The 21,191-nt window shown below is 32.0% G+C and overlaps 3 protein-coding genes across 6 annotated transcripts; 1 reads left to right on the plus strand and 2 right to left on the minus strand.

Annotated features, from left to right (window-relative positions):
• Positions 1 to 1,223: 1,223 nt before the first annotated feature.
• Positions 1,224 to 2,216, minus strand: LOC113859295 (protein N-lysine methyltransferase METTL21A). Its single transcript, XM_027492103.1, has one exon. The coding sequence runs from the start codon at positions 2,168 to 2,170 to the stop codon at positions 1,370 to 1,372; it is 801 nt and encodes a 266-aa protein (XP_027347904.1). The 5' UTR covers positions 2,171 to 2,216; the 3' UTR covers positions 1,224 to 1,369.
• A 952-nt stretch (positions 2,217 to 3,168) lies between these two features.
• Positions 3,169 to 7,498, plus strand: LOC113857489 (AP-3 complex subunit sigma). 4 transcript variants are annotated; one of them, XM_027489443.1, is made up of 8 exons: positions 3,169 to 3,247; positions 3,460 to 3,539; positions 3,634 to 3,676; positions 3,767 to 3,828; positions 4,348 to 4,444; positions 6,296 to 6,366; positions 6,756 to 6,847; positions 7,125 to 7,497. In XM_027489443.1, the coding sequence occupies exons 2-8, from the start codon at positions 3,471 to 3,473 to the stop codon at positions 7,189 to 7,191; spliced, it is 501 nt and encodes a 166-aa protein (XP_027345244.1). In that variant the 5' UTR covers positions 3,169 to 3,247; positions 3,460 to 3,470; the 3' UTR covers positions 7,192 to 7,497. The 4 variants fall into 4 exon arrangements, with proteins under 4 accessions (XP_027345244.1, XP_027345245.1, XP_027345246.1 ...); XM_027489444.1 differs by having other exon boundaries at positions 3,186 to 3,310; positions 7,125 to 7,498; XM_027489445.1 differs by having other exon boundaries at positions 3,237 to 3,368; positions 7,125 to 7,498.
• Positions 7,499 to 7,540: 42 nt separating this feature from the next.
• LOC113857488 (pyridine nucleotide-disulfide oxidoreductase domain-containing protein 2) lies at positions 7,541 to 15,213 on the minus strand. The gene is made up of 15 exons (XM_027489442.1): positions 14,653 to 15,213; positions 13,746 to 13,925; positions 13,574 to 13,631; positions 12,380 to 12,430; positions 12,048 to 12,130; positions 11,460 to 11,547; positions 10,273 to 10,314; positions 10,102 to 10,176; positions 9,948 to 10,016; positions 9,310 to 9,425; positions 9,037 to 9,149; positions 8,683 to 8,762; positions 8,364 to 8,484; positions 8,098 to 8,164; positions 7,541 to 7,969 (listed from the first exon to the last, which is right to left on the minus strand). The coding sequence occupies exons 1-15, from the start codon at positions 15,060 to 15,062 to the stop codon at positions 7,837 to 7,839; spliced, it is 1,686 nt and encodes a 561-aa protein (XP_027345243.1). The 5' UTR covers positions 15,063 to 15,213; the 3' UTR covers positions 7,541 to 7,836.
• Positions 15,214 to 21,191: the final 5,978 nt, after the last annotated feature.

Genomic DNA, 21,191 nt, shown 5'->3' on the forward strand with positions numbered 1-21,191 from the left:
GACAAATGGGATTCGTCATCATCACCATCGTCATCCACATCTCATCTTCACTAAGTTCACCACTTCCATATTATTCTTCAACCTCATTCTCATCACTTTCACTAGTATTTTATTTCCATTCTTCCTCTCTGTTTGGCACACTGCTTGCATATGCTTCATCATCTTCTTCATCAATACTAACTGCAATTTCTTTGAATAAACCATACAATTCAATAGCAGGGGTTAAAGGATGTCTTTGTTAATGTATTTGAAACATTTGTAGAACATCAATATCATTTGTTATTGGAACTGTATGATATTGCATGAAACTACTAAATATGGATATTGGACACCTATAAACAATACTTTCCATTGTTTTTAAAAATTCAAATTTAATATTTTGAATAAATCAATAATTCAGTTCTCCAAATGATATATTATCTTTTATATACACACGTTGACTTTTTGAACCTAAATAACACACATTCATGAATATTTGTAACATTCTTGCCATCAAAATATATCAATAATAACACACTCATTTTTTTTTCTATAAATATATCAATAATAACACACTCATTTTTTTTTCTATGATGAGAATTCACTCTTATGTTCTAAACCTTTTACCGCACTAGAATAAATAAAAATATCAGTACTTATAGACATATGTCAAAAATCGCCATCAACAATCTTTAAGAATTTTTTTTTATTTTTTTATATCATTAAAAAGTCACCAATGACAAGTTTTAAGAACTTTTTTTTTTATTTTTATACACCAAAACTTGTTAATGACAATTTTCTTGAACATATTTTTTTTAATTAAAACTTGCCAATGATTTTTAAGCTTTTATTTTTTTATTTTAATTTTTTAAATCTCTCCATGGGAGACTTTTATTTTTGATTGACAACTTTGACTTAAAAAAAGTCATTATTGACTTTTAAAAAATTACCATATTCATGTAATATTTTAAAAAAATTCCATATTTCTTGTATTTTCAAATTAAAAAACCGTATTAAAAAAATGAGCCTTTAAATATATCCTATTAAATCTTTACTTTCTATGTGATTTCTCATTCATTCTATAGTATACTATACAAAATTAATTCTCTCATTATGCACATATTTTAATATAAAATTTATAATTAAAATTTAATTTAAATTACACTAAAAATAACTCAAACTAATTCTATTAGAAGTTAATTTTGTTAAACTTTAAAAGAATCTCGCTTAGAGTTTTCAGTAGATATAGAAAATTAACAATGAAGAATATTACATTATAATAAAAAAGCTGGGTTAGAGCTTTTGGAGCATTTTCCAAAACAAAAATACAAGCAAATGAATCTTGTAATTGTGTTTGTCACTTGACTGAAACACAGTATTCTGATGAAACCTAACTCTTCCCAACAAAACGGTAAATAACAACACCAACTCTAGACCCATTGCAAGGAGTGTCAGTGTGCAAAACGTCGACGTTAAAGTGCTTCTTCGCTTTCTTGAAGAACACAGACTCTTTCTTCCACCTCCTCATGTGAGCCATCACAAACACCATATTCTTTCCCTCTTCTCTCTTCTCACCTCTCGTTAGCATCATTAAACGCAGCGTTTCAATAAGTGGCTCATAAAGGTGATCGTGATACACTACATCCGAAGCCAGAATAAGATCGAACCCCCGCCCAATCGCTTCCACGTCATCAGCGTGGCCCCACCTAAGCGACGCAACGGTCACGGCCCCACCACTGGACCCCACAACGCTCGCGTTGGCCTCCGCGTTGAATCGGAGATTGGGAACCACGTGCGGAAGGTCCGTGATGGTCACATTGCCGCCGAGAGTGGCGGCGGCGACGATTCCGACGATGCCGGTGCCGGAGCCGAGCTCGAGGATCTTTAGAGGGCCGTCGTGAGCGGCAGAGAGGGCGGCGGAGAGGGAGCTATTGAGAGGGTCGATGCGGTGGCGATCGAGGAGAGCGACGAGAGAGGTAGCGGCGGGCCAGAGTTGAAAGGACAGGCCCTCGGAAGGGAGTTGGCGAATGACGACCGTTGATTGGATCGAATGGAGGATGTGATTCTGGAGTAGGTGTTGCTTCGGTGCACCCTCGTGTAGGGTAGCGGAGATGCTTGGTTCCTCTTCGTGGGTTAGGAGTGCTTTGAAGGGGTTTATTATATCGTCTTCATCGTCCTCCTGAGTGCCCATTCTTTCTGGCTTTGTGGCTTTGACTTTCGATTGCGCCTTCGCCGCCGACGACGACTTAAGGGTACGTTTGGCTCCGAATTTATAGTCCCAACGGTGTGCTTGTAATTTTACGTTTCTATCCCTGGCTGTCCTTTTCGTTTTCGGAATATTATAAAACGAATGTTAAGAACACAGTACTCTTCAATATACTTGATCTGATTAATCCATTTATTTAGAAAATGTTCAATATCACATTAAATAGTATTTTTAATTAATAAATATATTTAAAAAAATTTAAGACCTAATTTTTGTTATTAAATTCATGTTATCATTTAGTTGTAAATGAATTAAGTTTAAGATTTCAATATTTCTAAATGAAATATATTTTTTTTACTCAAAATATCATTCGCCAATATTGATTTGAAGATGAAATGTTTATCTTTTTCAACTCAATTTACACAAATTGTAATTTGGACTGGAAAGAGAGAGCTAAAATGGTTTAATTGTCTAAATTTGATGATTGGGTAAATAATTTGATATACGGTATAAGGTGGGTTTTAAAATTTTAGACTCATTTTTCAATTTAACTCAATTCGATTCGACTCAGAAACCGACTCGTGTGAGTTAAACAGTTAAAGTTAAATAAATGTGTTTGTCCTCATTATTATTTTTTTAACCGCTGTTTATTCATATTAAACATTTTATATTGACTTAAATCTTTATATTAAACAAGAATAAAGAATAAATAAAATGTTTAGATCCAAGTATATTCATAACAAACTTTATCAAGTGACAAACACATTAAACATAAAATATTTATACATATTAACCAATATATCAATATTATTAATGTAAAAATAGAATAATACGATAATATAAACCTGTACAGATTGGGTTTATGTGACGTAATTCTTTTAATAATAATTTAGTCCATGAGTAATAATAGGCTTAAGAATTTCCTAACTTCAGACAAATACAAGAATTTCATAGCTCATCCTTTTTTCTCATGTTTCTTAGCTAGTCCTCGGAAAACACTACCCATTGGCTATCGATTCAATTGGAGACTCCACGCCGGTGCCGTCGACGGCGAAGGCACTGGTGCGATCTGTTCCAACTTTTTTTGTCTATTTCTTTTTGACGTTTCCTTTCTGTGAAATCTCGGTTCGTGTAGTTGATCTCATTTATCAAGCAAATTTGCTTCATTTTTCATAAACAATCGGTGCAAGTTTGTGAACTATGAACTAAATTTGAGTTATGATAAGGAAAAAAACCTCATTTATTTACTTGTTTATTGGTTGAATTGGGTGCAGAACGGACGAAGATGATAAAAGCAGTGATGGTGATGAACACGCAGGGGAAGCCTCGCCTCGCCAAATTCTACGAATTTCAAGTCCCTCTCTCTTCAAAGCCTTGACCTTTATATTTCGATTTATCGTTCAGTTGATGTAATTTTCACACTCTGCTTTCATGTTGTGGTAGATCAGCCAGTGGAGAAGCAGCAGGAAGCTGTTCGCAATGTGTTTTCAGGTCTCTCTCTCTCTCTCTCTCTCTTTTATTTTATTTTCTTTTCTATTTGTTTCGTTTTCCTTTTCTTATCAGCTTTTGTTTCTTTTGCAGTCTTATGCAGTAGACCTGAACATGTCAGCAATTTTGTAGATGCCGAATCCATCTTTGGCCCGGTATTTCGTCCTCCATTTTTCTGCTTGCTGTGATTTTGATCTGTCAGAGTCACGATTTGTGTCTCCTAATTATCATCAATAATGCGTTGAAATAAAAAAAAATTGAGAGTAGGGCTTTTCTTGGTACTGTTTGTCGGTACATTACTATATATAAAATGATGTTACGGTATGTATTGATTTATCTTGGTGTATGGTGGTAGAAAGAGTGAGAACTAGAACTGAATTACCATGAACTTGTTTTCAAACTAAAATCTTATGGACTGCTGTGATCATATCATAATTGTGAGTGTGTGCTTTTTATGATTTTTCGAATTAAAGACTTGCTGGTAGCTCTTCAATTGATTTCATATTTTGAATAAACTAGTGTTCTTAATTTGATACCCAACTAGTAATCCACTGATGTTATTTATTGTCTGTACTCATTGGAGCAATTCTTTGACTTATTCATAGTTATACCATTATCTCCTCCTTTTATCTGATGAAAGGAAGTACGAATTCAATTGTTGTGTTCTTCTTCAGGACTCTCGCCTTGTCTACAAGCACTTTGCAACTTTGTATTTTGTGTTTATATTTGATAGTTCTGAAAACGAGCTTGCTATGCTTGACTTGATACAAGGTAGATACCTGAACTACTCTCTTTATTGAAATTGTTGTATTTACCTAACAATTTATTGTATTGCATTAAGTGTCAAAATCTATGAGTACCACTTAGTGTTTATTGGATAAATTTTACGTAGTAATGGCAACTTGTTGGTCTGTGCTTGTCAGTTTCTGTCTTATGGAGTTTTCCCAAAGAAGCTATGAACTTTTGTTTGAAAACCGAATGCGAACATGATGTGATTTTTTATATTATCCAAGATGGGGAAATTTGGACAACATGAAAAGAGAGGTTTCTAAATGAATGTGGATAGAAATTTGTTGTGCCTGCTCAAGATCTATTATAAAAATGATGAATTTTAAACTTAAGTTATATATGGTATCAATGCTGCAGTACTGGTTTTATCATAACTTACATAAAAGTAATTTTGCTGAACTTTGTACTGCACATTATCAAGTGCCTCTCAAAGTGGATAATCTTTAAGGTATGAGAACTATTCGTGTACTGACTTTTACTATCCTTACAGCTACATTGTCCTGCTAGGCTGACTAACTTGAGAAAATATATCATACTTGCCATGAATTATGATATACAGATGACTTAAGTTATTTTTTATGGATGTCATCAATATTATCAGAAAGAGAAGACAGTAAATGATGCTTCTTTATATCAGTAATAGGTCGAGGACTAGGGTGATTGGACTTACAACTAGAAAATTGTGGTTCTAGGTTTTTGTTCCTTTTAGTTCTGAACCATAACCTATTTATTTAGCTGTTGGAAACTTAATAGTAGGTATACTAATAAAACATGGATGACAAGATTGAACTCCTAGAACTTTACTAACCCAGAGAATGTGCTTTTTTAGCCTTTTATGACTTCCAACCTACCATTATTATCCCAAAACTAAGTTAAATAGTAATAAAAAAAATCCTAAAATTATTCACTTTGAAAATTACATAAATATATTAAAATTATATAATTATTGTTGAAACCCATGAAGGAAGGCTTGGCACAACAGTTAGAGTTGTTGCTGTGAGATACGGAAGTCATAAATTCAAGTCATGGTGTTGGTGTCAACCTCTAGCAAATGCAAGGTAAAACTGCCTAGTGCCTACTATATACCCAACAATGGGTCTGACCCTTCATTCCACCCAGCGCATAACATGAACTTTTTAAATACCACTAGGATGCCATTTTTATTCTTGATACCCCCTATCTTGAATCAAATAGTATGACAGGTTTACTTGTTTATCTGATTAAAAGATAATACATTTGATGCTGGTTCTCATTATTAATCATTCTGAGCTCTGGTAGAGCTTAATTATGTCATTTGATCCATGTATGCGGCGAACAACCCATAGTGAGATATGGCTTGGTTGTTTTATGGCATAAGCATGTGAAAGAATAGGCCTCTGAAAACACAATTTACATTCTATATTTTTGGAGGGAAAAATAAGAATTCAATTCAAGTTTTAGGAAAATTTTGTGAAACCTAAATAATAATTAGCATAATCAACTCGTTTTCTGAAATTGAATTCGAATTTTTATCATTTTCATAGTGTTTTTGTGATCACTTAGCATTTTCATATTCTGAACTCTGTATTGTCCTGAAAGAAATGCTATTTGAGGTAATACTGTTAATAATCTATAAAACCTTCGAATTAGTTATTTTGTTCAGCCATTTCAATTCTATTGCATATTGTCCCAAGGATCCTGGTGGAGTAATTCTTTGCATTATGTATTACACATTACAGTCGGCATGGCTATTATGTAACCATGCTAAGTTGCTAACTGTTGGTCATTACTGCCTCTTGTATGATTGTTGATTTTATGGTTTGATTTGCTAACATTGTCTGTTTCTTCCTTCAGTCTTTGTTGAAACATTGGACAAATGCTTCAGAAATGTATGTGAGCTTGACATCGTGTTCAACTATAGTAAGGTTGTATGCTTTGTGCCCACAATTACAAAACATATATTCTTTATCACAAATTCACTCTATATGTCAATTTACCGTGTTGCAAGAAATGAATAAGAAACTGGGTTATGATTTAGAAAAGCATTTTGTGTCCTGTCTGCATGTTTGAGTTATTAGATTCTCAAATATGAAACAATATTTGACTTAAGTGTTCCTTTTTACTCTAAATATTGGTAACTCCCTTTATAAGTTTATTTTTCCACAAGTAAGGTTGTTTTGTTAATGCCTTTCAAATTAGGGAATGAATTTCACTCTTTTGCTTAGTCGTTTAATAATGTCAATACTTTGATCCAACCAATATCTGCATCTCAAATTTCCATTAATGTGACCATAAAAAATGTGTTCATCTGTAGATGCACACTATATTAGATGAGATCATTTTCGGAGGCCAGGTGTTGGAGACAAGTTCAACTGAGGTTATGAAGGCTATTGAAGAAATATCAAAGTGCTTTCTCTTTCCTTTCTGGTTTTTAACTCGGTCTTTCTTTTTCACATTATAGTAATCATCAAGGAAATGCTACGTCATTCTAGTAAACGAGTAATTAAATTTACATTTTCTTGATAATTTTTTTTTTTGTTTTAAATCAGATGGAATGGTGACAAAAAAAATAAAATTTTAAATATATTTCTGTTTGAGTTTTACATTTTGTGAAAATAGATTCGTATTATTTATATTTATGTGCACATACACCATATTTGAATGTTCTTTATACGTGAACCAGGCTTGAAACAGCATCCAATGCAATCAATCTTGTTCCAAAATCTGTTTCTGGTTGGAGGTCACGGTAATATATTTCAGATAAGCTTTCAGAATGATCTGCATTCAGACATAGAAGGGGTCTGAGAGGTGAGGTATGTATGTTCAGGAAAGTCCGTAGGATGTATGTTGTCTAAAACTCTAAATGTGGGTGCTCCTAAATGAGGCACCCTGATTTACAGTCTGAATCGACCATGGTTGCTACTGATGAATTAATGACGAGCCAGTGAGGCAATTGGTGAATTCGTATTTTTGATTCACTACCCTTATTGGTCTAAGGAACTGTGTACAACTTCACTGATCATTCATTGTTCCCAACTGATCCCAATTTCAGTTAATCTGTTTGTTTCAATCAAGCATGAAATGTTGATATTGTATAAATACTTTCCATGCAGTATAGTTCACGATGAACCGCTACTGGAACCAATGCATTGAAAAGATGTCAAATTATCTTAAAGCATTACAAATTGTAGTTTTCTGAAATCCACGTAATAGCTTCTGCAACTATGTTATGCAATTGTTCATCCAATAAGATAAATCATTTTCATGATTCGTCTATCTAATGCGTCGCAAATTTTGCGAAAGTTACTGCTCATAATTCCAATGAAAGACCCATCTTTCCAAGCCTTATTTGCAGGCAGTAACAATTTGGGCGAGTTATAATTACGTATCACCATTCAAGTTCTTTCTCTAACATCTTGAAGAACTAAACGGGCAGCATTACGTCCAGGTGCTCCCATAACTCCACCGCCAGGATGCGCGCCACTTCCGCATAAGTATAACCCTTTTAGCGGAGTCTTGTAGTTTGACCTTAGTCACAAATCAATGAAATCAGCAACGTAATTATCAGGGAAACAGCATGGTTATGATCAGTTATATGTCAAAAAAAAAATAAAAAAAAATCAGATTCTATCACAAGCCATTTCAATATAGTTTACCATCCCTTTACAGGTCGCATGAGGAAAAGCGAATCCAACCCCATAGCACCGTGGAATATATTTCCTCCTGCCCAGGAAAACAGTTCTAAGTGTTAATAGCCACAATGTACAAGTGCTTTCTGGTGCAACATCGGAGAATTGGGAAACTTCTTTTCATGGATGCTTTCTCTTAGGTGTCTCTCGTGTCCTAGAAGCTGTTTAGCTTGCACTTGATAGAAAATTTATCAGCTGCACAGGATTTTTTTGGGTGAATATGGCTAAGTTACCTGTCAAACCGATTTCCCTTTCAAGATCTGGTGGAGTCAGCATGTCATAACCAATGATTGATGTGCTGAAGCCAGGGGCATATTCATCAATCAATGTGAAGCATTTTTGTGCAAACGATTCCTGAATAGGAGGATAAATAAGATATAATTAAGCACCTTCAAAATAAAATAGTCAACAAGTTGTTTCAGAATTAAGTGGCCGTGTGCACACACAGGTGCATATATGACCATGGTGGAGCAAAACAAATCTGTACATAGATATGCACGACGAAACATAAGAAAAAAATTAATGCAACTAGAACATCCAAAATAAACTAACTCTGTAGTCATGATCTTGCCAATCACCATCCAATGGGTTGTACGGTGTATACTGCACAAACAAGTTTATCACATGCTTACCTATGAAGAAAACACAATCACAAACTAGATATTATCAGCATATATCACATATTATGAAGGCATAAAATACGTATAAAATAACAAAATGAGTGCTAAAACAGAAGCCAACGTTCCAATTCTGCTCCACTTGTCAAAGAAATTCAATTGAATGCTAAAGGCAAAACAAAGTCACTTCACCAATGCTGAGTAATAATCGCTAGAAATGTGGCAAACACATTCAAAGAAAGCTTCATCTAGTAAACAAAATATATTAGAACATTCTAAAATGCATTACCAGGAGGAGATATAGTTTTGTCCAGTACAGAGGGAATTGTCATCTCAATGACGGGTCTTCTCGATGGTACTCCATTTACTGCATCTTGACACGCAGAGTGAATCTCCTCCATGCTGAAATAGAAATTAACAATGGCAAAGAAAACAGTCATGTTCTGGGAATAAATAAGTTGCAGATGTCCATATTGAACAAGAATATAGCAAATGTTGATATTGATTAGACAGCATGACAAGAAACCATAAAAGATGCAATAATGTTTCAAATTGAACTTACCTCTCTGAACCTATATGAATTGTGCCGACATGCTGGGGACCAGCATGGGGATGATTTAGCTTGCAACAACGAAATTGGGGCAACTTATCAACTGCTACATTTATTTTTGTAGTAGCCTGTTTCAGTAGATATTTACCAAATAAAAGAATGACAATTAATAAAGAAAAAATAGTGAGAAAACTTCCCCAAAATGTGTTCTGAAAAATTAACAGAAGCTGCTGGGAGAGAAAGAGAAAATCCTATAATATCGAATCCAAATCTGTCTTTGTCATGTCTACTTAATTGTTGCTGTCTGTCAAATGTCAATGGCTGACCAGCTTAGAACTTAATCACATTTAGTGGGCTAACAGAGGGGAAAAAAAAAATTTCACAGGTTCAAGTTATTTATAGCTAGCCCAGCTTTGTTTTCTTGAATTTTTTGTCTTAATTATCCCAGGTTAGTCATTTTATTAATATTTGAAGATTCTCCAGAAGATGTGATTTTCCCATCCATGAATTCCAGGCATTATTCATAGGCAATCAAATACAAGCACACTGTTCATATATTCTAATCTTACTTATGATTCCAGTTCAGTAATACATAGCATAAAGAGGGTATTAAAAAAGAAACATAAACTGAAAAAATATAGTTAACTTACAGAACTGTAGTCAGAGAGCTTAATGGCATGAGTAAAATCATCAGGGAGGACATCATTGGGTACTAATTCCTGGTTTATATTAGCAGATGATATAAATTAGTGCCAAGTATAGGTGCCAAAGAAGTTAGTATTCACAGCTAATTTGAGAATTTACCATGAAAGTTTTATATGGTGTTGCATTAGACAGAACAGTTGAAGAATGCACTTCAGTACCATCAGCCAAAATCACCTATATGAATGCAATATCTACAAAATTTAATTGCCAAGATCCACCTTTAAAAATTCACTTAATTGAGTAAGCTCACAAGTCATGAACAACACTAACCCCACAGACAGTGCTAGAGTTTTCAATCAGCAACTGAGACACCTATAACAACACAGAATATCACAGGTGATTAAAGCCTAGGAGAAATAAAAGGAGAAAAACGGGGAGGGGGAGACGGAAGATCAAAGAAGAAACATGCTCCTATTCTCCTATCCTTTTTTCTTTTTGTATGAGCTGATTTATTATTTATATGATATTGCAAGTTGGTTTTTCTTTCATTTTGGATAAGAAATTTAATTAGTAAACATGGTCTTCTCAACACTCAGCACAGAGATACAAAAGAAAGAGAAAAAATGCACTTGCAACTGTTAAGGAATTGGACTTTGAAAATTTCATTGGTGCTTACAGTGAAAATAAAAGATCAAGGGTAGTGCACTGTAGCAATCAGGTCTTGGGAGATGCAGATTCAATAGAAAAGTTATGAGCAACTTTCTTTTTTCTTCAGTTTAATGCCTTATCACATTTACTCATATGTTATTCTCCTTTCCCTTTGTATTCTTCTCTTTGTCAAAATGAAATTCTTCTTTTATTAAAAATTTTTATTAGATATTATTCATGTCCCACATACTGCTGACAAAAGCTCTTTAGCTTGCAGGTTTATGAGAAAAATTATTGAAACAAGTGCAATATCCTTCCAATCTTTCCTTTTGAGGAATGGCTACTGTAAAACCAGAATGTACTATTGAGAATTGAGATTCCCCCGAGTTTCTATGCTTATTCAACTTTGGTGCTCAAATCTGACTGACATAACCGTATTTCTCCCTAGCTTTAAAACTGTCTTTAAATTATGCAGAGATTTGACTAACCTAAAATTATGGAAAATGAATATGATCTGTTTTACTTGTTTTGTTATTTCTATTACAACAACAACCAGGTCTTATCCAACTAAGTGAGGTCGACTACATGGATCACACAACACCAAGCTGGATTTGTGACTATTCTTAATTAGAAATTTATCAGAAATGAAAAGTAAATTTTTTTTACAGTTATCAACATGCCTGTGGCCTTCCACAGTTTCACAGCTTCAACTCATTTAGACCTTGCCTAAATTTTTATTATTTTCTGGTTGCATTATGATCCAATGGAATAAGGACACAAGCGTATCAGACGTTGCTTAGAATGAGAAAATTGATAATGTGCTGACTACGAAGGGAGTATATTGAAAGCTAAGATTCTTGACAACATACCTCAGCATTGGTTTCAACATGTGCTCCAGCTCCAATAGCAGCATCATAAATAGCCTTTGATATTGAGCCCATTCCACCTTCAACATATCTACTTGGAATAATAGAATGCTATTCACTTTTTTTATGAACATTATAAAGCTATAGATAAAGGGTAACTAATTAATAGTTAAATGTTTCAAGTATACAATTAAGAAAACATTACTCTGGAATGCAACTTCAGAATAATTTTTTGAGATGAAATAAGAGTGACATATTTTACTTTTAATATATTTGTACTCATGTTTATATGTATGTCTGGTTTTATGTTCACAATACTGTTAAGAGATTGCCATTTTTGTTTAGTCATGATTTTCAAACTTCCAAGTCGACTTGTAAATGGAATACTAAATTGTGATTGTATGGCGACTAAATGCCACGCATCAGTGTTTCCTTTTTCTGAATAAATATCTAGGTAAGATGCACCAAGAAGTACTAGTAAATTTAATTTAATTTCAAACACTAGCACAGGAAAAATATTTTAGGCAAATAACAGTATTCCATTCTGAAGATGCATAGTAAAGGTATCAAACTAGTAAGAGAGATACATACGACCAAATTCCGCGCTCCCCATCAGATTCTCCCATCACATGATGTAGCAGCACATAGCCACTTCCTGGGGTGTGGACACTGGCCTGCATTACAAATTTAGAAATACTATAGATGCTGTGAAAGACGAAACTTTTGCTATGATATCTTTTATCAAAGAAAACTGAGTAGAATAATTGCACTGTAATTAGTCACTCTCTCTCTCCAAGAAGGATGAAGTATTTCTTTTTTCTTTTCATTTTTTTTTGGGGGGGGGGGGGGGGGTGGGGGGTGGGGGAGGGGGTTGTTTAACAATATAATTGTGCACTATTTACAGTAAAGTTAACTGCTCTTACAGTACTTCCTATCACAGCATCAGTTGCAAGGGTTGCCTTCAGAACATCTGCCTGCAGAAATAATGTCAACAAAACTGAACATTAGGCAGTTACACGACATGAAATGTAAAAACTAGAAATGTCTTTACAGGAATTATTAAACAATGCATTACAATTGAAAATTGATTGTGCTTAACTCAACCCCAAAAGCTAGCTCATGAGGGGAGATGACACAAGTTAACAAAAGACTTGACATGTAGTGTATGAAGTTTGCTAGAGTCGACATCTACAAATGGCCCTACACTAGAACTGAGATAGAATCTAATACTATATTAGAATTGAGAACAGACTAGACTAAACTCAACCTTAAAAGTTAGCTAAAGGAAAGATAATTGCCCAAGTCAATATAAGGGATACTTTGCTCATATATCGTGCTGATGTGGGATTTTAACTCAGTGAAACCAGGAAATAGATATCGTATCAGTATATTGATGAAGAACTGCTATGATATGGGTCATGAAAGGAAAGAAAAAATTAAGATTATATGCAATCCTAATTCACTGAATAGACATGCAGCTAGTCTCTAGTTGAACACTTCAACTCGCATTTCAAAAAGTGTTAATATAAAAAATAAAATAATAACGAAAGAAAGTTCAACAAACTTCTACGACATGAGATATAGATATAGACTAGATCACTCATTGTGGACCTATATTTTAGCCTACACTAGGCTTATATACTTAAGTAAATTTAAAAAATATAATAATAATAATAACATCATAATGCCAGCCTATATTATCATTATTGTCATCATTGTTTTTAAGATTATTCACTTCTTCTGTTTAAAGGCTTAAGCTTGCTAACTTACATATAAGTAAGTTTACGCCTATAAGCCTATTTAGATATAGCTCTTTTGAAAAAGGGTTTATAATAAAGTAAGTTTGTAAATATACTTTTAGGGCATGTCAAGCCTTAAAAAGTAACCTATATCAATTAAATAAGTCAGACTCAGTGTCAGACCCTAAATTAAAAATCAGGTTAGGCTCAGGCCTTCAAAAAACTAACCCAACCCAACCTGTTTTTCTTCCCCTAGATATAAACACAAACAAAAGTCTAAAACAGCAAAGAATTAAGATATACATTCAATTTTAAGATACAGTCAGTCAGTTTGAAGTTAAAGATCTAAATGAAAAGCAATTAAGACCACAACATTACCTCAAACCAGTTGTTCAAAACCTTAGAAGCTGGGGATAATAAAAGATCCATAAAGTCCCTTCCAAATAAATAAACAGTTTTCACAATGTCAAATCACTAGTAATGATGTGTTCAAAGTAATGCAATTTAATGCTAGTAGAAACAAATTTCTATTGGAGAAACAAACACTTACACCATATCCTTTTGCCCCAAGGAGGATGCTTGCCGCAGACAACTTGCCCAAAATACTGAATTCTGTATTTTGTTCTTCAATCTTTCATTAACAGATGATTTATGCTGCAAAGATTCTGGTGGAGGCGAATCAAGCACTAGATCCATGAATTTACAGAAGCTTTCAAGCTGACTCTCATATCTGAATAATTAAAAAATTAAAGGAAAGAAAAAGAAGGGTGAAAGAGAGAAAAATCTTGTTAAATCACGAATATACAGTCAATGCAGCTAGAAGATAAGTTGGTCAAATTGACATCTTCAAAATGGTCAACGAACAAATTGAATGAAGAATATCAACATATTTTTTAGCAAATTGCACGAAGTACATATGATATAACTTTTTACTAAACAAACAATATTTTTAAATTTTCTGATTACCTATTCAAGCAAGAAATGAATAGAGCTAATATTAACCATCCATATAAGATTGAATGACCAAGATTTTTTATTTCTCAACTCTCACACTCTTATTGATACATCATTATTATGACAAAACATACTAGTAATACCATAGTTACTTCTGGTGCTATTCTCTAATAAAGAAAAAAAATCACCTTAAGAACTCACACAATGAAGATTCACTTCTGCATTCTACAGGTGTTGCAACGTAAAACTCTACTTTTGGCTAAAAAATAGCACTAGAAGTATTGTTCTTATCTTCATTATTATTCTACACTACTAAATTTTTCACTAGCTGTCCAAGAAACACTAACTCTAATTTTCCACGAAATGCTTCCAGTTGCGTTATTGGCATTCTTCAAAAGCCAGGATCAAAGGTACAGTGCTATTCATTTTATCATCTAATTCAAAAGAAACCTTTCAACTCATTCACAAACAAATTCACAATATCGCTAGAAAACAATGGAGACCTTGGATAAGCCTCGGCGTCATTGAGTGAGAATTTGGAAATCTCGGAATTATTGAGGTGCTTGTCAGGTCCTAAGAGAAGGTAACGTCCATCGAGACAGGGCGTAAACGACGACGGATTGCGCTTCAGAAGCTTCAAGCCGTGCTTCCCCAACTCCAGCTCCTTTATAAGGGACGGTCGAAGGAGGCTTTGCAAGTAGCTGCACCGGGAAAACTTGAAGCCCGGAATGAGTTCCTCGGTTACGGCAGCGCCGCCGATGACGTGGCGGCGCTCCAGGACAGCCACCGAGAGGCCTCCTCGGGCGAGGTACGTGGCCGCCGTGAGGCCGTTGTGGCCGCCGCCGATGACAAGCGCGTCCCATTTCTTGCCCTTCAAAGTCGCCGCGCTGCTGCTGAAGCTCCTTCGCCACATTTCTGAATTTGTGAATGGTATAGTCCTTTTTTTAGTGCAATGATTTTTACTATTATTGTTCAAGAGTGGATATGTTCGTGGATTCGGGTTGTGCTCCAATGATGCAGGGTCTACTTGTTTAAAGAAACTAGTTCCAAGTAACCAAAAAGAAACTAGTTGGTTTTTTTTTTTTTAATGTGCTTTCCAAATATAGGAAAAAAATTCAATAAATAATTCCTGTTTTAAAAATAAACATATAATATAGTAATTTGAGATAAACACATTTGATCAGGATCATTTGGCTCAACTTTTCACACATTGTACATATAATATTTTAGATATATTGTTATGATTACCAAAGTTGACATTGAGTTCCAAACACCACGTGAACATATTGGACATGAGATGGAGCTTGCTTATCATGATAAAGTTTCATAGGCTGCACATCAGAATTTTCAATACAATTTAATATATTCTTCAACCATTTTAAGACACAAACACTTACAAGGTAACATTCTAACAGGCTTAACCTTTTTAGGACCCTAGGCCAAAAATAGGAAATCAGGTCCATTTCAAAAAAATTATAAAATATAATAAAATAAAATAAAAGTATATGCAAATAATTCTATTAAAATAATACTATTTTTTTAAATAAATATATTTTTTTCTAATAAAATTACAACAACAAAAAAGTTTTCATTCAAACAACTCCTATATTATAATTAACTATAAAAACACAAAAAATTATGAAAAATAGGTTTTATGAGCATTTTGAGATGTAAAATAATTAATAACAACATTAACATTAATATTTTCTAAAAATTCCTTCTTGATCAATAGAATTATAAGATCATTTAACCGTTCTTATGACATTGATGACTTTAGGTAAGTTTTAATCAACTTTAGCTTTGAAAAAAAATCCTTTCAACTGATGTTACAGTCTCTGGAACCGTAAAAAAAAAATCTATAAGCAATTAAAATATTTGGATAACAATCTGTAAATTTGACAAACTCAAAAATTGTTTAATTTTTGAAAAAAATTATAATTTTTCATGAGTTTTAATGCTAAAAAGAGTATAATTTAGGAATTAAATGAAATTTTGAGTTTAAAGAAGTAAAGGAATAAACTACGTTTATGACAAGTGAAATGTAAGAAATTGAAGGGCTTTTTTTGTTTTTCTATTTTTTTTCAACTACAAACTGTAATTAAAAGTTAAAATTTTTGTTATACGTAAAAGAAAAACACGGTTTTTACTTTGGGTCCCTTTCAAGCCTGGATCTTGGGCGGTCGCACTTCTAAACTAACCTCAGGGTTGGGCTTGCATTCCAATTTCCTCACTATGGTCATTGCATGAATTAAGACAATATATAAAAATAATAAGAGAACCCTAAGTCTAGTAAAATATAAATAGATCAATAGTCCAATTAGACGTTAATATTATTCTGGTCTCGAAAAAAGAAATCTATTAGCAAGAGCTCTAAAGATATAAGAGTTGGTTAGGCTTAATCAATCCAGTTTCAATAATAATGTATAACATACTTTTTCTTTGACATAGATAAATACCTACTAGGTATCATGTCACTTCAACTCTGAGAAAATATTTCAATATTCCTAAATCTTTCATATGCAAACATGCATGCAAATATATCTTCAATTGTCTAACAACTTTATGGTTATTTTTAGTCATAATCAAGTTGTCATTATATACTAAAACAACAATTGAACTCCTAACCTTTGCAACACAAATAATGAGTAGTCAAACAAAGATTTTCATAATCCAAAAGCTTTTAGTGTATAGGACAACTTTTCAAACCAATATCTAAGTGCATAATTAAGTTTGTATAATGATTTTCTCAGTTTATATACTATCTTTAGTAATATTAAAAGCAAGTAGTATAGTAAACACAACTAACACTACTTGCACTATCATCATTTTTGCAATGTAAAGAAAGGTCTCCTATAGTCAATTCTTTTCTCCTAATGGTTTCTTGAAATGATCAATTAATTTTTGAATCTCTCTATTATCTCATCTAATTGTTATTTAATATTATAGACACATTTGCATCCTAAGGACATTTCCCTAGAAGATTAAGATGTTATTGTCCTTGTTTATCATTTTCAAGGGCATAGACCTCATTTTGCATGTCTTCTCTCTATCGGTGGTCTTGGAATGCTTCATTGTAGGTCATTAGTTCCCTTTCTTGTTTAAGAGTTGCAAGAAAGAGTCTATTACTCAATGCGTCATTATCATAATTCACATAGTGTGTAATAAGATAGAAAACAATTGGAGATATGCTTAGAGAAGGTGACTAATTAGATAGACTAAGTTTTAGATGATGTTGGTGACAAAATCATGTTGTCTAAAAGAAGGTTTCTTGACTTTACGCCTTTTTCCCCTTTGTTCTCCTCTTAGTCAATGTTGGATGCTTCTTGTGTGTCTCTAGGTGAGTTATATATGTGCGTATGCGTGTGTGTCCCTTATCATTAGTATTGGATGTATCATATTCAAGACATGTATCTAGTCTTTCATCTTTATATGCATAATATGGGATGTTTATTTCTCCTTTGTGGCTATGCCATAAGACTCCATTATAAAAGCAATTACTCAACTGATTGAAAAGATACTAATTTTTAGTATAGTGATTTAATCTAAAGCTCAACCCTACCTAACCTTAAAGTTGTCACAATCGAGCGGTCGCAACGGTACGGCGAAAACGTGTTTAAGAAAAATATCTTTTAAGAATAAAAACATTTTTCTAAAACTCAGAGGAGTCGTCACCAAAGTTTATTTTAAGAAAACCTTGAAAAAAAAACTTAAACATAATATGATTTTTGAAACCAAAAATGAGTTCGGGAGTCATTTACGTGTAGAGAAGGTATTAGTACCCTACAATGTCCATTTTAAAATGGTTATCTTAAATTAATTATGCAAATTTATTTTAATTTTAAAAAATATTTGTTTAAACCCTAAACAATTATTATTATTATTATTTATTTTAAAAGAAGACAAATTATTTATTAAAATATTAATGGATACCTTAAAAAATTATTTTAAAAATTATTTTGACTTGACGGGTCTTGTTTCCACTCCTACGTATCCATGAGTGCAATGGGATTTCAAAGCCACGTACTTCTATCTATAAAAATTATGAAATTGGTTGATTAAAATTAAGTTTAGTAAAAGAAAATTTATTTTAAAATTAAAATTATTTTCATAAAATTATAGTGTTTAAGATACAAGATAACGCGGTTATACATATACCTTACGAGAAACAAATACAGATAGTGAAGGGAGATCACACAACTATAATGCAAATCGTTAAAATATTTTATTTGTAAATGAAGTATTTGAATTTTAATTTTGATTATGATTAATGTTGAAAGAAATTTAAGATAGCGTAAGTTATATATAAACCTCTTATAATTTATTATACTATCGAAGATAATGTAAATTACACATCGATATAACAAAAATTTGTATAGTAAAATGAAGAAAATACTGGTTGTTTAATTTATTAAATTAGAAATATGATTTAAGAAAATTTAAAATATGAAATTAATTCTATTTAATGAAATAAATAAATATATTTAATTGATTAAAAATTATTTAATAAAAAAAAATTAAAACTTTGTTTGATAAATTTATATTGTATAGAACTTAAAATAATGTTGATACACATAGATTCTAATAATTTATAACACGTAAAGGTAGAGTTGCTACACATTAACATTATAAATTATTGTGTTAATAAAATAATTTTTATTGATTAATTAGTAAAATAGTAATTATAGAGAATATATTTTGATTGATTATTAAGATAAATTTTTTAATTAATTAAAGATAACATATGATAAATTAATATTGCCTAAAGTGTAGGTAACATAGGTACACGTAGACTTTATTAATTTATAACACACAACGATAAAGAAGCTACACGTTAATATTATAAATTGATACATTTATTATTTATTTATAATTTACTATTTCTGAAATAAAAGAAAATAAATCATAAATATAAAATTGAATTATATTAACATCTACAATAAATAAAATAAAATATAATAATTCTTAAGAATGAATAATTAATGTAAAATTAAGATATAAATAATAAAATTACAAGAAAAATATGAAGAGAATTTATTATTAATATTAGAGTGAGATAAAAAAATTTGTATGGCATTCTATCAACATTAATAATTTTTAATTATTATTCTTATTATTATTATTTGAAAATAATAATAATAATAATAAATATAAAAAATATATATTGAACAAAATAAAATAAAATAAAGTAAAAAAAGAATAAACAACAATAAAAATAAAATAAAACAGAATAACATAAAAATGAATAAAAAAAATAAACTAAACAATAAAAAAAATTGGATTAAAGGAGTTGGTTCGATCGGTCTACTCCTAAGCCTATTGGATTTAAAAATAAATGAAAATAAAAAAATAAAAAAATATTTAAAAAAAAAAGTTTGACGTTTTGATTTGACATATGTTGTAGCGTATAATCTTTCTCGTTGGCTAGTATGCATCAGACCTCTTGTCCGCTGGCTAGTGTGCAGGCTTTCCAACTTTTATTTTAAAGCAACTAATATAATAATCATAAAAAGAAAACGAAAAAATTAATAGTTTTGAACATTTTTTTTACTATCATTTATTCCTTTTATCATATTTGAGATTTGGTGGAAGAAGTATGAAAAGTTTTGCAACACAAACTTCACGAGTATAGAAATATACCTTCGACTTTGATTTTGTTAGTCCTGGATCTAAATGGCAAGGAAGAGTGATGGCCAAGCTGAAATAATTTAGGTGTGCTTCTCCTTTCCTTTTGTGTCCAATTTGTAAATTTTTGTTGCTCTTTTTCTTTTCCTCTTTTTTTCTTTTGTAGATCTCCCCCTTTGAAATCTTGTTCTTCTTAATAAAAAGCTCTTTCTTTGAAACTTTATCACCTCTTCTTCAAAAAATTTGCTTTCGTACTCTAAAAAAAATATTTAGAATTTTTTTTTGCTACTCCTTAAAAACTTTTTTTTTCTCCTTTCAGATCTCTTAAAGAAACTTGTTGCCTCTCCCTTAAAATTTTATTTTGAAAGCTCGGTCTCTCCTCTCTAAAAGGTTTTTACTTTCCTTCTCAGAAAAAAAAACTCCCTCATCTGATCTCTTACTTGTGTTTTTATACTGAGTCCTATTCTTCATGTTTTAGAGTTTTACATAAGGATAAGTTTCTGAACTTTTCCTTTCTTATGTATGGAGTTTTGCTCTGGGAGTTGGGTGTAAGTTTGTATAGTGTAGTATTTCCTTTTTAGAGGCAAATTGATTTTCCAAGATTTTTCTATTTTCTGTTAAAATAACCCTATTATTTTATTTTATTTTATTTTACATTTAAGAGCAAAAATTGGTATTCACAAAAGTAATTCATCCAATCCCAACCTATTTTTATTTAAAAAAATAGTTTAGCCCTGACCCTAAAAAATATAGTTTCAAGTTTTCTATTGGAGTGATGCATAGACAAAGAGAAAGAATTATCCTATTCATGAGAAGAAGAGAACCTTAATCTCCATCTCTTTTGTAACCCAAGTTTATACAGGGCTTGTACTAGGCTATTTAACCGTTTGGATAGATATTGTATATTAGTACAATTTGCTTATAGTTTATATGTTTTTCCTTTACTGAGTTTATTTGAATGGTGGATATGAATTAACTTAATTAAATGAGTTTAGCTTTTAGTTTTTGCCATTATTAGTTTCGTGGAATACATGAGGACAATAAATTAAAATTTGACTCTATGATAAGTTCATATTTTGATGTGTTTTATGACTTATAATTATACACCTGGAGCCTATTTTGTGAGTGTTTCACCCTAATTTTATTGTTAATTTTCAGAGTTAAGCATGAAAGAACCACTAGTGCATTATAAGAATATTTTGAGCAAAAATCAAATAATTGCAACTAACCTCGCAAGAGAGCACGAACATGTTTTGCACTTGACATGGGCATGCTTCGTTATCTAGAACGACCGTGCTGGATGAAGATACACGATTATGCTAAACAAATCTGTGTTCAAAGTTTAAATTTTAAACCATGCGGGAGTTTTTATCTAGATTGAGATTTGAAATTTAAATGAAGATGTCGGCTGAGATTCTGA

The sequence above is a fragment of the Abrus precatorius genome, unplaced genomic scaffold (assembly GCF_003935025.1).
Source record: "Abrus precatorius isolate BTA unplaced genomic scaffold, Abrus_2018 Scaffold2, whole genome shotgun sequence".
Classification (NCBI taxonomy): Eukaryota; Viridiplantae; Streptophyta; class Magnoliopsida; order Fabales; family Fabaceae; genus Abrus; species Abrus precatorius.